Source organism: Rana temporaria, chromosome 12 (genome assembly GCF_905171775.1).
Source record: "Rana temporaria chromosome 12, aRanTem1.1, whole genome shotgun sequence".
Lineage (NCBI taxonomy): Eukaryota > Metazoa > Chordata > Amphibia > Anura > Ranidae > Rana > Rana temporaria.
The window spans coordinates 65,300,150-65,313,990 of record NC_053500.1 but is presented as its reverse complement, the minus strand read 5'-3'; the positions used below and the strand labels follow the sequence as shown (position 1 = coordinate 65,313,990).

Here is a 13,841-nt window from a genome sequence, read left to right as displayed (position 1 = left end):
CGACACACACAGCCCAGCTCAGGAGCCCCCATAGAAAGTGGCTTCCTATAATGGCACATTGAGGATGAGGAGGAGGAGGAGGATTGCTGGTGGGGGACCCCAGAAGAGGTGGTTCGATGCAGCGCTCTGCAATATCACTGCACAGGGCAGTAAAGTATACCATGTTTATTATTCTGAAAACATTAAAGCGGATGTCCGCTGAAAAAAAAAAATATTAAAAGCCAGCAGCTACAAATACTGCAGCTGCTGACTTTTAATACCAGCACACTTACCTGTCCTGGAGTCCAGCGCCGTCCGCAACTAAGGATGAGCGATCGCTCGTCCCTCTGCTGCCCCCCTGCCATCCTCTGTGAGGGAACCAGGAAGTGAAGCGCTCCGGCTTTACTGCCCAGTTCCCTACGGCGCATGCGCGAGTCGTGTGCGCCATGCTCACTGGTCCCCGCTGTGTTCTGGGAGCCGTGTGTTTCCCAGAACACAAGGGGAATGACGGGATCTGACGTCCTGCCTGCAGTCTACCCGCAGACTGTGTGGCCGGAAGTGGGTGCAAATACCTGTCTTTAGACAGGTATCTGCACCCCCCTCCCCCTGAAAGGTGTCAAATGTGACACCGGAGGGGGGAGGGTTCCGATCAGCGGGAGTTCCACTTTAGGGTGGAGCTTCGCTTTAAGCTCGGCAACCCCTTTAAAGCAATGTACCAAATTAAAACCTAAAACACTTTTACCAATGAGTTATAAATAAATTATCTAACTTGCTGAAAAGAGTTAAAAGGGGAGTATAGCCAAAGCTTCTCTTGTGGGGACCCAGAAAGACATGGCAGAGCTACTCCAGGCTTTAGAAGGATCCCAAACATATTGTCAGGATCCACCCAGGTGCCCGAACAACAGCTGGCCTTGCCTCTCAGCGCACAACTGAAATCCAGAATCAACTGTTCCCTCCCCTCCTCAAGCCCTGCACTCCAGTGAGTGCTGGTGGGCTGAGTCAATGAGCGGTGACTGAAAGTCACCATTCTCCCCTTCTGAGAAGACAGAAAACTGAGCAATCACCAGTCATGTGATTTCTCAATTCTTGGGCTTAGAGTCGAGGTGAGACAGTTGCAGCATCAGATCAAGGCTGCAGCATAGAGATGAGAATAAATGTTTGTTTTTTGTTACCCCGACTTCTTCTTTCAAAGCCTCTGAACGAGGGAAAGAAATGGGAAGAATGTGAATAGGATAAAGTGGGGTTGATTTGTGCAAAATCTGGTGCAGCTCTGCATAGAACCCAGCTTCCAATTTTTTGACAAAGCTTAAAGTGGTTGTAAACCCTTACAACCCACTTTCACCAACAGGTAAGCCTAAATTAAGGTTTACCTGTAGGTGTTGGAAATATCTCCTAAACCTACATGGTTTAGGAGATATTTACAATTCCCCATACGGCGATGTCTAACGCGCATGCGCCGGTGTATTCGGCGCATGCGCACTCTAGAAAGGGCACGCTGTGCCGTTTCAATCTGGGGTCATGCCGTGACCAGCAGCTCCCACGGGAGTGACATCACACGACCCCAGCCAATCACAGAACCGGAGTTCGTGGCCGCGGAGGGAAGAGTGGTGAGGAATGGACACTTCCAGCCAGCGAGGAAATCGGGGACATCACAGGCTTCGATTTTTAGGTAAGTGACACAAAATGGGGTACTACGCGATGCATAGTAGCCCATTATACTTAACCTTTGCAGAAAAACAAAGAAGAAATAAAGCCCGTCAGGGTTTACTTCCTCTTTAATTGAACAAGCTGAAGTTAGAAGCCAATTGGCTATCATGCAGAGCTGCACCAAATTTTACAGTCTCCACTTTTAGTAAACCAACCCCAGTAAGTAGGGAGGCAAAACTCATCCTCAAAAAGAACAATTCTACACATACAGGAAAGTTTAGAGGTTTTTCAACCCATCAATTGTACTCCCAAATAAATCAATATTTTGTTATTTCAAAGAAAGGGGAAAAAGACAAAAGACGCTAAGCACCAAAAACAGCCGAGAGAATATTCATTTTTATTGCTTCTGATATTTCATATTGACAGAGAACCGGAGAACCAGAACGTCAATCCCATTTAAGCCTAGTAAACTGAATTTTATTAAAAGCCCTCTGTACATCATAGTGGGGTTAAATCTTGTTTGGCTGAACTTCTTCCCATACTTCTCTTAAAGAAACACACTTTTTATTGTGAATTTGATGCACTTTGGCATATTTTCTCTAGCATAATAATTCTACTGCAATACAGCTGTGGTTGGAGGATAGACCCACAGGGGAAGGGGACACACTAAAGAGACCGATGGAGGCTTCAGTGCTAGAAAAGAAAAAATGTAAGAGAGAGAGGCCCCTGAAGAAGTGGGTCTCCAACTCACAAGCAATATAACTAAAGAGGACACCGTAATGTGCCCACATGTACCGTTAGTAACATGGGTGCCCGGGACACCCCCACTAGATCCTGGGTGCTTTGCACTCTTATCACTGGGACTTTAATTTCAGTAAAAACACTGAGAACTTCTGCTACCCATACCATCCCACAAACCATTGGGAATGCGGTTATTGGCTACAGAGTCAACTTCACAGCCCTCACCTTCCTTAGCTTCATCTGTTTCTGAAAGAAACTGTTCCATTTCTTCTTCCTGTCAGTTGTATCCTCCTGTCCTCCATCAGAATCCTCATCCTCATCAAATCTAGAAATAAGAAACAAGGATGGACAAACACATTAAAATGCAAACATTAACGATGGAGAAAAAACAGCAGAGCAATAAATCACAGCGCTCTGCCAATCTGCTGAACTAGTATAGATATTAACCAATAAATGTTTCTTACCTTTCAAACCCATACCCCTTCCTGCCGCCTTCATAAAGATCTGAGTTATAGCCAAATGGTCCAGGCCGAGCTCCAGGTTGCTCAATAGAAGTTCTGCTTCTCCCTAGGAGCAGGGTCTGTAAGTGTTCAGTCTGTTTCTTCACCAGTTGAGGGGTTTTACAACAGTCACAGCACTTGTTACACTGAGGCTTCGTGTCACCAAAATATGATGCAATGGTAGCATGGCGGCACCTGGAAAAGTAATGATAGGTCAGCTTTAATGACCAGAACATAAGGAACAAGACTAACTTCTCATACTTCTTGAAAAGACGGACTTTAACATCTAGGTTCCATCTGAATGCGCCTGCAAAGGTCTGCAAAGTGTCTACTCCAAAAAAAGCAAGAACTCTAGGTATACGCAATGCATGCAAGTGCTGTCCTATCAACTGGGGGCTTAAAGTATATGGTAAAGTCTATTCTAATTGGATGGAATGGGGAAGAGTTTGAACCCCTGGAGAGATTTACCCTTACTTCCCATCTTGCTGACATTTTTATAGACATGAATTTCTAGGAACCCTGTGAGATTTTATTTATGTCTAGGTCTATATTGCATGATTTTCCCTGCTTCTGGTAAAACTGTTGTCAGGAGGAAAGGAAGTCAGGGAAAATCTCCTTCATGAAGCCTCGCATAGCAGAAAAATCTGACAGGGCTTCTAATCCTTCAACACTCTATCCAAAAATCTTTGGCTTCTAGGGCTGCAACTAACAATTATTTTCATAATTAATTAGTTGGCCGATTTTTGTTTCGCTTAATCGGTTAATAACCTAAAATAAAGTGTGGTGTATAATTTAGTTAATATGTAAAGTTAAAAAAAAAGCAATTTAATATTAAATATCTCTATGCAGTGGTAAATATAAATAATCAACTATATAGTTAGGCAGCAAAATCTCTAATCCACTCTGAGAATAATGGACAGAAGAATGAAGAAGTATACTGTATATACTATTAGAGAATAATCTGGTGGACAGGGCCGATCCTAGGCAGGGTGCACAGGGTGCTTTGCACCCAGGCGCCTGCAGAGGTGGGGGCGCCAAAGTGGCAGAGTTCTCCCCTCCCTTCTTCTCTCCTTGTTTGTGTCCGTCCAGAACTAGTTTTCTGAGCATAGGTGTGTGTCCTTCCAGAACTGATGTGTCTCTGACCATCTCTTGTACTATGTCTGTAGTCTCTGACCATCTCCTTTACTACGTCTGCAGTCTCTGACCGTCTCCTGTACTATGTCTGCAATCTCTGACCATCTCCTGTATCATGTCTGTAGTATGTCTGGGGCTCTTTCTAACAGACTCTCTAACAGAAGCCCTTTCTGTGTCCATCAGAGAGGCCCCCTCCAAGTCCCAATAAAGTATTCTGCTTCTCTTCCTGTATATTGTTTATTGTTAAGAGATCATGTAAGGATCCCAGGGTAATGAAGACTTCGTAGGGGAGCATCTCTGTGGTTGAGTCGTTGCCATAGAAACATTTGTAAAGGGGAGGAGTTAAAATGACCACGACCATATGGGGGCGCTAGAAATTTTTCTGCACCCAGGCGCCTGTGACCCTAGGATCGGCCCTGCTGGTAGAAATCAGACTCAGTTTAAAAAGTTAGAAGTTTTCCTTATAAAAAAAAAAAAAAAAAAAAACATTTTAAGAACGTTCGTTTGATTTTCTAATCGTCAGTGGGGTCAAATGGACATTCGTTTTCAACCACAGTGATGAGAAAGTTTAGAAATAATAGAAAGGATTTTTCAGACAGTGTATGTGGTTTTCGTTCAGAAATTACACTCATTTTAAAACTGTATGTTAAAAGCAAGTGGAAATTTCAAACATTCTTTCATTCAGCGAATGTACAAAGATTTTTCGTATTAATATAATATTAACAGTAGCGATTTGCCTTTTTTGTACTATAAAGGGCTAATTTTCGTTTTTTTAAACCCATTATGTTACTGGCCAATTAATCAATTATCAAAACAGTAATCGATTAATTTCACAATCGATTAGTTGTCGATTAATCGATTTGTTGTTTCAGACCTATTGGCGCGCTAGTGATTAACCCTTGTATCCCACCAATACAAAATATATATAAAACTGTGTATACAAACCATCCAACAAGTGCATAAATTAATATAAAAATACATATATAACATTAATAAATATAGCAATAACATATCATGACTCCTATGGTGCAAATCAATATATACCAAACACGTAGACATAGTTTTTTCCCGATTATGCAAGGAGTGGAATTAAGTGCATTTTGACCACCTTTAATTAAGTGAAGTGGGGGTTAATACCGCACCGCTAGCGGCTGATTCCCGCGGCAATCCCGGTGGTATAGCGCCACTTTTTTTTTAGCGGCGTTATACCGCCACCGCGGCTCCCGCCCCAGTCTGAAAGGGGCCTTAGACTAGATGTGGATTGTGGACTTTATTTGCTTTTTTTTGGACAACTCTTGGACTGTTTTTGCATTTATTTGATGGCACTTACTGGTTTGGTGTCACCATATTTATGATATGTTTAACTGATAAAAGTATGCAAGTTACAGATGCTAACCACTATTGGTACATTGATTTGCACTACAGAAGTCATGAATTATTAATGCTATATTTATTAAATAAACAAAAATAAATATATAAAATCAAGAACCTGCAGCTAGCTAGGTCATTAAGGGCTTGTTTTAGAAAAAAAAAAAAAAATCTGCTTTTTAAGAATATGCGAATGCTTGATCATTCATAGCTTAGTCACAAATTTATGAGTAGCCGGCTTCTGTCAGACCAGCTGCCATTCACAAGGGCCGAATGTCAGCCGGTTTCTACTGAACCGGCTGATGCTGCATGATATTGTGCCCGGCTGTACTAGGTTTTAGAATACCTTCTCATAAAACGTGCCTTCGGCAGTATGGAGTCGATAGGACGACGGAGAAACATAAGGAAATTATATTTTTCAAAAGGGAGAAACTGCATCACGTGACCACGTTCAGGAAAGTCACACCGGTAGCACAGGCACATGCCAACATGAATCACGGCACAAACAACACTGACCATAGGAGGTGGTAAACACACAGAAGGTTGTACAAGCAGATTGTAACACGTGAAGGTTAACACCTAAAAAGTTTTAGGTCCGTTTGTCACCGCGCTACCATCTCTCTCTCCATTACAGTTGAACCTCGGATTACGAGCATAATCGGTTCCAGAAGTATGCTCGTAATCCAAAGTACTCACATATCAAAGAGCTTTTTCCCATTGAAGTCAATGGAAACAAAAATAATTTGTTCCGCATTGATTTCAATGGGATGCAATACCGAATGCGGTCAGAGGTGGGGGCTCCAGAGAGCATAGAAAAGGCCCGAAAACACTTCGGCTCGTTTCCTGCACCCCTGTACCTCAGGCCAAATGAGGCACTGCAGGCCAATGTTTGGCTTTTCTCGGCTTCTGCGCCCCCGTACCTCAGGCCAAAGGAGGTACTGCAGGCCTATTTATTAAATTCTGCTTGTCTTGCGAGTCAAAACAAAAAAAAAAAGAAAAGTTGCTCGCAAATCATAACGCCCTCAAACCAAGTTACTCATAAACCGAGGTTCCACTGTAATTATATATATATATATATATATATATATATATATATATATATATATATATATATACACACACACACACATATACACATACACACACAAATAGGTTGTTTAACGCAAAAGGGTGTCTATTTGTTTAAATAGGCATTGTGGAGATCACTCTCCTAATTATCATAGATAATAATGCTGTTGGATCAGTCAAATGATGAATTTTTTTTTTGATGATGAATACAAAAAAAAGGCAGCATTACCTTTCATATAAATATATGAACAGTGGTGATGCTCTTTCCTATTGCAAAGCCCATATGGACACAAAAATTAGGTATGAAATTACTATTTACTACATACATACATGCATACAGATAGATAGATAGATAGATAGATAGATAGATAGATAGATAGATAGATAGATAGATAGATAGATAGATAGATAGATAGATAGATAGATAGATAGATAGATAGATAGATAGATAGATAGAAAGATAGATAGAATCATTCCAACATTAATCCAACAGCATTATTATCTCAGATAATTAGGAGAGTGATCCCCACAATGCCTATATAAAACAAATAGACACCCTTAGTTTGCATTAAACAACCTCTTTGTAATCACTTATATGCATTCTACTACATAATTAAAAGTGAATGATTTTTTTTGATGCCATAATAGTTTGCAGATTGTTATGGTGTTTGGGAATGTAAGTGCCTCCGTTCATTTGTAGCTGCCCTCCCCTTACACATTCCTAATATGTGCTGGCCAAATATTTGCCACTAATCTGTGTGGAACACTAACACCGTCTGACACAAGATGGTTAACAAATAAGAATTCCAACCCGAAAGAACAAGTACTGCAGTTTTCTCCGGAGGGTGTTCCATGAATGATGAGTCTAGTACCCAGTGTACAGTTGACTTAATTTCAGCAACTTTTATTACTACTACTACTTTTCTGTAGGGTACCGCCCCTTGAAGAATACTTTTCTAGGTCCTATGCGGCTCTGCCTGCCAATAAAGTGAGACACACAAAGAATTCCTCTTCGCACCACGTAGCTGTGGCAAGCACAGAGCCATTACTAGATGCTGGATTGTCATGGAGGCCAGAGATTGTCCCCCTGAAACCATTCCTGCTGAAGTGATGAAGGTGGCCAGGTAACCTCTTTAACATACACTATTTGACCAAAAGTATTGGGACAGCTGCCTTTACACGCACATGAACTTTAATGGCATCCCAGTCTTAGTCGGTAGGGTTCAATATTGAGTTGGCCCACCCTTTGCAGCTATAACAGCTTCAACTCTTCTGGAAAGGCCGTCCGCAAGGTTTAGGAGTGTGTCTATGGGAATATTTGACCATTCTTCCAGAAGCAAATTTGTGAGGTCAGGCACTGATGTGGATGAGAAGGCCTGGCGGAGTACTCCGATACTTTACCCGATACCTGACTTTCCCCTGTATCCTCCTCCAGTTCCCACCATCCGTTCTGCTCTCCTCCTCCACGCTCCGTGTCCCCCCTCCATGCCACTGCTATCCTCCTGGGTTCTGCTCTCCTCCACCATGCTCTGTGTCCCCCCTTCTGTACCGCTGCTATCCTCCTTGGTTCTGCGCTCCCCCTCCATGTCCCCCCTCCGTGCCGCTGCTCTCCCATTCCGTGCTGCTGTTGTCCCCCACTGTCCTGCTGCTGTCACCCTCCGTGACGCTCCTCTCCCCCTCCGTGCCTCTGTTGTCCCCCACTGTCCCGTTGCTGTCACCCTCCGTGCCGCTCCTCTCCCCCTCCGTACCTCTGCTGTCCCATTCCGTGCCGCAGCCGCCCCCCCCGTGCCGCAGCCGCCCCCCCCACCGTGCCGCAGCCGTCCCCCTCCGTGCCTCAGCCCCCCCAACAGGGCTGAATGAAAATAAATTTGCAATAAATAATTAAAAAATAAAAATGTAAATAATAAAAATAAATAATAATAAAAAAAAACACACTGACACACTGACACTACCCCCCCCCCCCCCCGAAAAAAAAAGGTAAAAAAATACAATAAAAATACCGCCACTGTCACACGACATAAAAAAAAAAAAGTATTGGTATTCGGTATCGGCGAGTACTTGAAAAAAAAAGTATTGGTACTTGTACTCGGTCTCAAAAAAGTGGTATCGGGACAACCCTAGTGGTAACCAAATACAATGAAATGTGAAGATATGCCATGTTATAAGGAACATCGAAAGATAATTGTACCTAATAATTACCTATTTCTTTTTAAATGAACCTTGTGAATTGTAATGTGCTTCCTGGTATGGGAGTGTGCCTAGGCACTCCTGGGCCTATAGGCCTATGGTTGTATATCAACAGTATAACATAATGCATTGGGTACAAGCTTGTTAGTCCCAGAATATTTGGAGTAAGATTTGGGGGTGTCACTCTTGTACCGTTCACTGTTGTCCTTGCTGGTGGCTCGGAAAACAAGTAGTAAAGTCTGTCATCTACAAAGATGGCCGCCACCACACAGACAGTGCAGAACCAGGAATGGTAAGTCAGCAATGGGAAAGATCAGATGAAGGAAAACCTCAGGGCAATACCAGTAGCTATCCCAATGCCCTCTATGTTTTTTTTTTTTTGGCCACAGCTCCCAAAAGTTCAGTTCCTCCAAGAAAGATATTGGTACCTTCGTAAATATTAATACCTGCTGATAAGGGCAATCACACACATGTGAAATGTAACTTTCAGACAGATGTTCTATTTTCTTTATTATTATGCTCAGCCATTCAGCAGTGGGCTGCTACATCTTATTAAGAGCCTCGGGTTAATGATTTGAGACAGGGTTCGCTAGGTCGCAATTGCGACTAGAATTAGTGACCTGGCGCGGCACCGCTGGGGTATCCTGTGTCTCCGTGCGCCCCCGCCGTGCGATCGCATCAGCCCGCGCCGGCCGGCAATTGATGCCACGGCTTTCTACAGGCCTATGCTTCCTTCTGTGATCTGGTGCCATCTTGTAGTGGCCGTTGGCATGACAAGTAAACCAGCATTTCTAATGGAGCTTCCCCAGTGTTTTCACTGCCACCTCCTTTCCTCTAATTAGAACGCCCAAACGTTATATATATTTTTTATTCTAGCACCCTAGAGAATAAAATGGCTGTCGTTTAAATACTCTGTCACACCATATTTGCGTAGCGATCTTACAAGCGCACTTTTTGGGGAAAGAATACACTTATTTTTTTATTTAAAAAATAAGACATCAGTAAAGTTAGCCCAATTTTTTTTTATATTGTGAAAGATAATGTTACGCCGAGTAAATTGATACCCAACATGTCACGCTTCAAAATTGCCCCTGCTCGTGGAATGGCGACAAACCTTTACCCTTTAAAATCTCCATAGGCGACGTTTAAAAAAATTCTACAGATTGCATGTTTTGAGTTACAGAGGAGGTCTAGGGCTAGAATTATTGCTCTCACTCTACCAATCACGGCGATACCTCACATGTGTGGTTTGAACACTGCTTTCATATGCGGGTGCTACTCACATATGCGTTCGCTTCTGCACGCAAGCTCGGCGGGACAGGGCGCGTTCCTGGCTCCTAACTTTTTTAGCTGGCTCCTAGATTCCACGCAGATTTGTCAAGCCCTGGTTTGAGATATTATGTTGTTGCAATTTACCATCAAGCAACAAAGAGAGGTTTACACAGTTAATCCAACCTTTTTACAAAACAAAGCCAAAAGAAAAGACAAAGTACATAGACAACAAAGCTCTGGATACGATTCCTAGTGATAGGCAGATAGCTGCAGTTACCAAACAGAAACAAACAATAAACAGGCATAATAGCAAGGTTAAACTAATTCACATAGAATTCAAGAATCAATCGATCAATCCAATACAAGGATAATCTGAGCTTTGCTCATTGAGGCCAGCCATAGACAAATCAAAATTTGTCTGGATCAGCAGGAATTGGCTAAGGCCCCATGCACACGAGACGCATATGCAAACTCATCTAAACACACGTTTTCAAACGTCACGTCACCTGGCCACAAGTTGTGGATTGTCCACTGGCCACAAGTTGTGGATTGTCCACTGGCCACAAGTTGTGGATTGTCCACTGGCCACAAGTTGTGGATTGTCCACTGGCCACAAGTTGTGGATTGTCCACTGGCCACAAGTTGTGGATTGTCCACATCACCTGGCAATGTCATCTAGCCACGTCACCTGCCACAAGTTGCAGATCGTCACCTGGCCACAAGTTGTGGATTGTACACTGGCCACGTCACCTGCCACAAGTTGTGGATTGTTCACTTGCCACATCACCTGGCCACGTTACTTGCCACGTCACCTGCCACAAGTTGTGGATTGTCCACTTGCCACGTCACCAGGCCATGTCACCTGCCACAAGTTGTGGATTGTCCACTTGCCACATGACCTGGCCACGTCACCTGCTACAAGTTGTGGATTGTCCACAATGCATTGCAAGCAATTCGGTTTTTTATGTTTTTTTTAAATGTTTTTTCATCATTTGCCATCATTTTTGAGATTTCTAATGTAAAAAATATAGGTCACTATTAAAAACGCCTATAAACTAAACGGAAAAACGCGGTACCGGCGTTTTGCCACGTTTTGCATCTGAAACGCGAAAACTTTTGCGTCTGAACCCATTTTTTTTGCTTCTGAAAAAACGAGCATAAACGCAACTTCCGAAAAACGCAGAAAAACTTGACTGTGTGCATGGACACATAGGATAACATTGAATGTGAAGCTGTCCAAATGCCTCTGAACACACGTTTATCAGCGTCTCGTGTGCATGGGGCCTAATTATCATCCATTTATATGCAGGCAATCCATTGATTAACTTCAGTACAACCAGCCTGTCGGGTTTCATGCAATTACTGCTGGTGGCTATACCTGCCAGCAGTGATCATTGCATTCTGACAGCTGGGAAACTTCCCTCAGAATCTAATAGCTCTGACTGTGTTGATGGGGGAATGAAGCAATTTTAACCCATCATTGAAGGAATGAAAATCGTATAGTGTATGGCTTGCTTATGGCTGCACGGGTGTTTCTGTGGATGAGCATGACAGCTGTGTGTGGATTCATGACCGTTCGAGCACGCTGACTGTTACAGTGGGGGAGTGAAGAAAAGGAAGTACGGCTGGGAAGAGAGGCATTAAAGCATACCTGTTGATTTGATATGCAAGTTTGCTTTAAAGGGGTACTAATGACAACATTAAAAATGAGACAAGCATTAACATATTGCTTTCACCTGTTGAGTCTGTTATTTTACCAACAAGCTGTGCAGTAAACATGGACGTTAGACTTGGGGAGTAACCATTTAACACTGACAGGAGTGCTTACAATGGTCAGCCTTTATTCATTTATGTAAAACCTTTATCCAAAAGGAAAAAAAAAACAAGACCTGTTTTCACACAGGCCTCAGCTTCCATAAGAGCAGTGTGAACAGCAAGCTTTTGCAAAGCTTTTGGTCAACTTTATGCAGCTTTCTCTAAGCCTAAGTGATTGAAAAGTCCAATTTTTTTTAATAAACATGTCTATACTTACCTACTCTGTGCAATAGAATCTCGCAGAGCAGCCGGGAACCTCCTCTTTTCAGGTCCCCGGTCGGTGCTCCTGGCCCCTCCTCTCTGACCAGTGCCCCCATGGGAAGCCGCTTCCCATGGGGGCACTCGTGCGTGCACGCACCAGAGTCCCTCTTCTGCATCCTTTGACACAGAGGGACTCGGCCCGCCCCATCGTCACTGGCTTTGATTGACAGCACTGGGAACCAATGGCTTCCCTTGCCCCAGCAAAGCCAGCGAGACCGGGAAGTGAGGGGAGAAATGATCTTCCGACGTGCATGGCGCTGGAATGAAAGGGGTCTCTGGTAAGTAAAGGGGGGGCTAAGGGGCGATGCTGACATTTTTTTTACCTTAATAAATAGCCAATAGCAGGATGGATAACTGGGATGGATGTGATCAGGGATGGGTGAATAAATGGGTTCAGGCTCCATTAAAGGTGCAGCAGGGCTCATCAGACCAGGGAAGATCATCAGGACATGTGGAAAACAGAAGGGGAGCCACAGCACAAACATCAATGGAAGAATACATCGTTTAGTTAAAACAAAAAAAAAAAAAAAAATAGGTAAACAGATGGCTGTGTCAGGTGAGTAAGCTTTTGGTGTTATTTGATCACCTCTGCGGTTTTTATTTTTTGCGCTATAAACAAAAATAGAGCGACAATTTTGAAAAAAAAAAAAACAATATTTTTTACTTTTTGCTATAATAAATATCCCCCAAAAATATATATATATATATATATATAAATAAAATGTTTTCCTCAGTTTAGGCCGATACATATTCTTCTACCTATTTTTGGTAAAAAAATAATCGCAATAGGCGTTTATCGATTACAAAATAGGGGATAGTTTTATTGCATTTTTATTAATTTTTTTTTTTTTTTTTTACTACTAATGGCGGCGATCAGCGATTTTTTTCGTGACTGTGACATTATGGCGGACACTTTGGACAATTTTGACACATTTTTGGGACCATTGTCATTTTCACAGCAAAAAATGCATTTAAATTGCATTATTTATTGTGAAAATGACAGTTGCAGTTTGGGAGTTAACCACATGGGGCGCTGTAGGATTTAGTGTTCACCTAGTGTGTGTTTACAACTGTAGGGGGGTGTGGCTGTAGGACTGACGTCATCGATCGAGTCTCCCTACATAAGGGATTACTCGATCGATGCAGCGCTACAGTGAAGCACGGGGAAGCCGTGTTTACATACAGCTCTCCCTGTTCTTCAGCTCCGGGAAGCGATCGCGACGGAGCGGCTATAAACGAATAACCGCGCCGTCGTCCCGGATCGCTCCCCTCGGGAATCCGACCGCCGCATGTAGCGGGGGGGGGGGGGGGGGGGGGGGTCCCGATCGGACCCCCCACCCGCTAGAAGGCAAGGATGCCCATTTGCCTGTACGTGCCATTCTGTGGACGTACATTTACATGCGGCGGTCGGGAAGTGGTTAAATACCACCAAAAGAAAGCTCTATTTGTGGGGGGGAAATGATAAAGATGTAGTTTGGGTACAGTGTTGCATGACCGCGAATTGTCATTCAAAGATTGTCAGCTCTGAAAGCTGATAATTGGCCTGGGCAGGCAGGGGGTAAAAGTGCCCGGCAAGCAAGTGGTTAACTATAGAACCACATACTACAAAGGCACTGGAGACCGGGGCAAAGCTTCATTTAATATTGTGGGAGATGTCCGGCATGTTCCTGGGAAGTAGCTGCCATCAATAAGGCCACAAAGATTTCTTTCACAGCTTGACCTCAAAGAAAAGGAACTCTGGGTGTCGGCTTGCAGACTGAAGAAAAGCGTCTTTCAGAGGCAATGTGTCATACACTACACAAGAAGCTTCTGTCTACCAGCAACAGGCACGGGAACAGATGTGCCAATAACCTGATGCTTTTCGGTGGC

At 43.3% G+C, this 13,841-nt stretch overlaps 1 protein-coding gene across 2 annotated transcripts in view; it reads right to left on the bottom strand.

The window, feature by feature from the left end:
- Positions 1 to 13,841, bottom strand: part of RECQL5 (RecQ like helicase 5) — a 182,847-nt gene that overhangs the window by 53,622 nt on the left and 115,384 nt on the right. For both annotated transcript variants that reach the window (XM_040330927.1, XM_040330928.1), the window contains 2 exons: positions 2,832 to 3,062; positions 2,593 to 2,692 (listed from right to left, as the gene is read on the bottom strand). In XM_040330927.1, the coding sequence (XP_040186861.1) occupies positions 2,593 to 2,692; positions 2,832 to 3,062 (331 nt within the window). The remainder of the gene's footprint in view (positions 1 to 2,592; positions 2,693 to 2,831; positions 3,063 to 13,841) is intronic.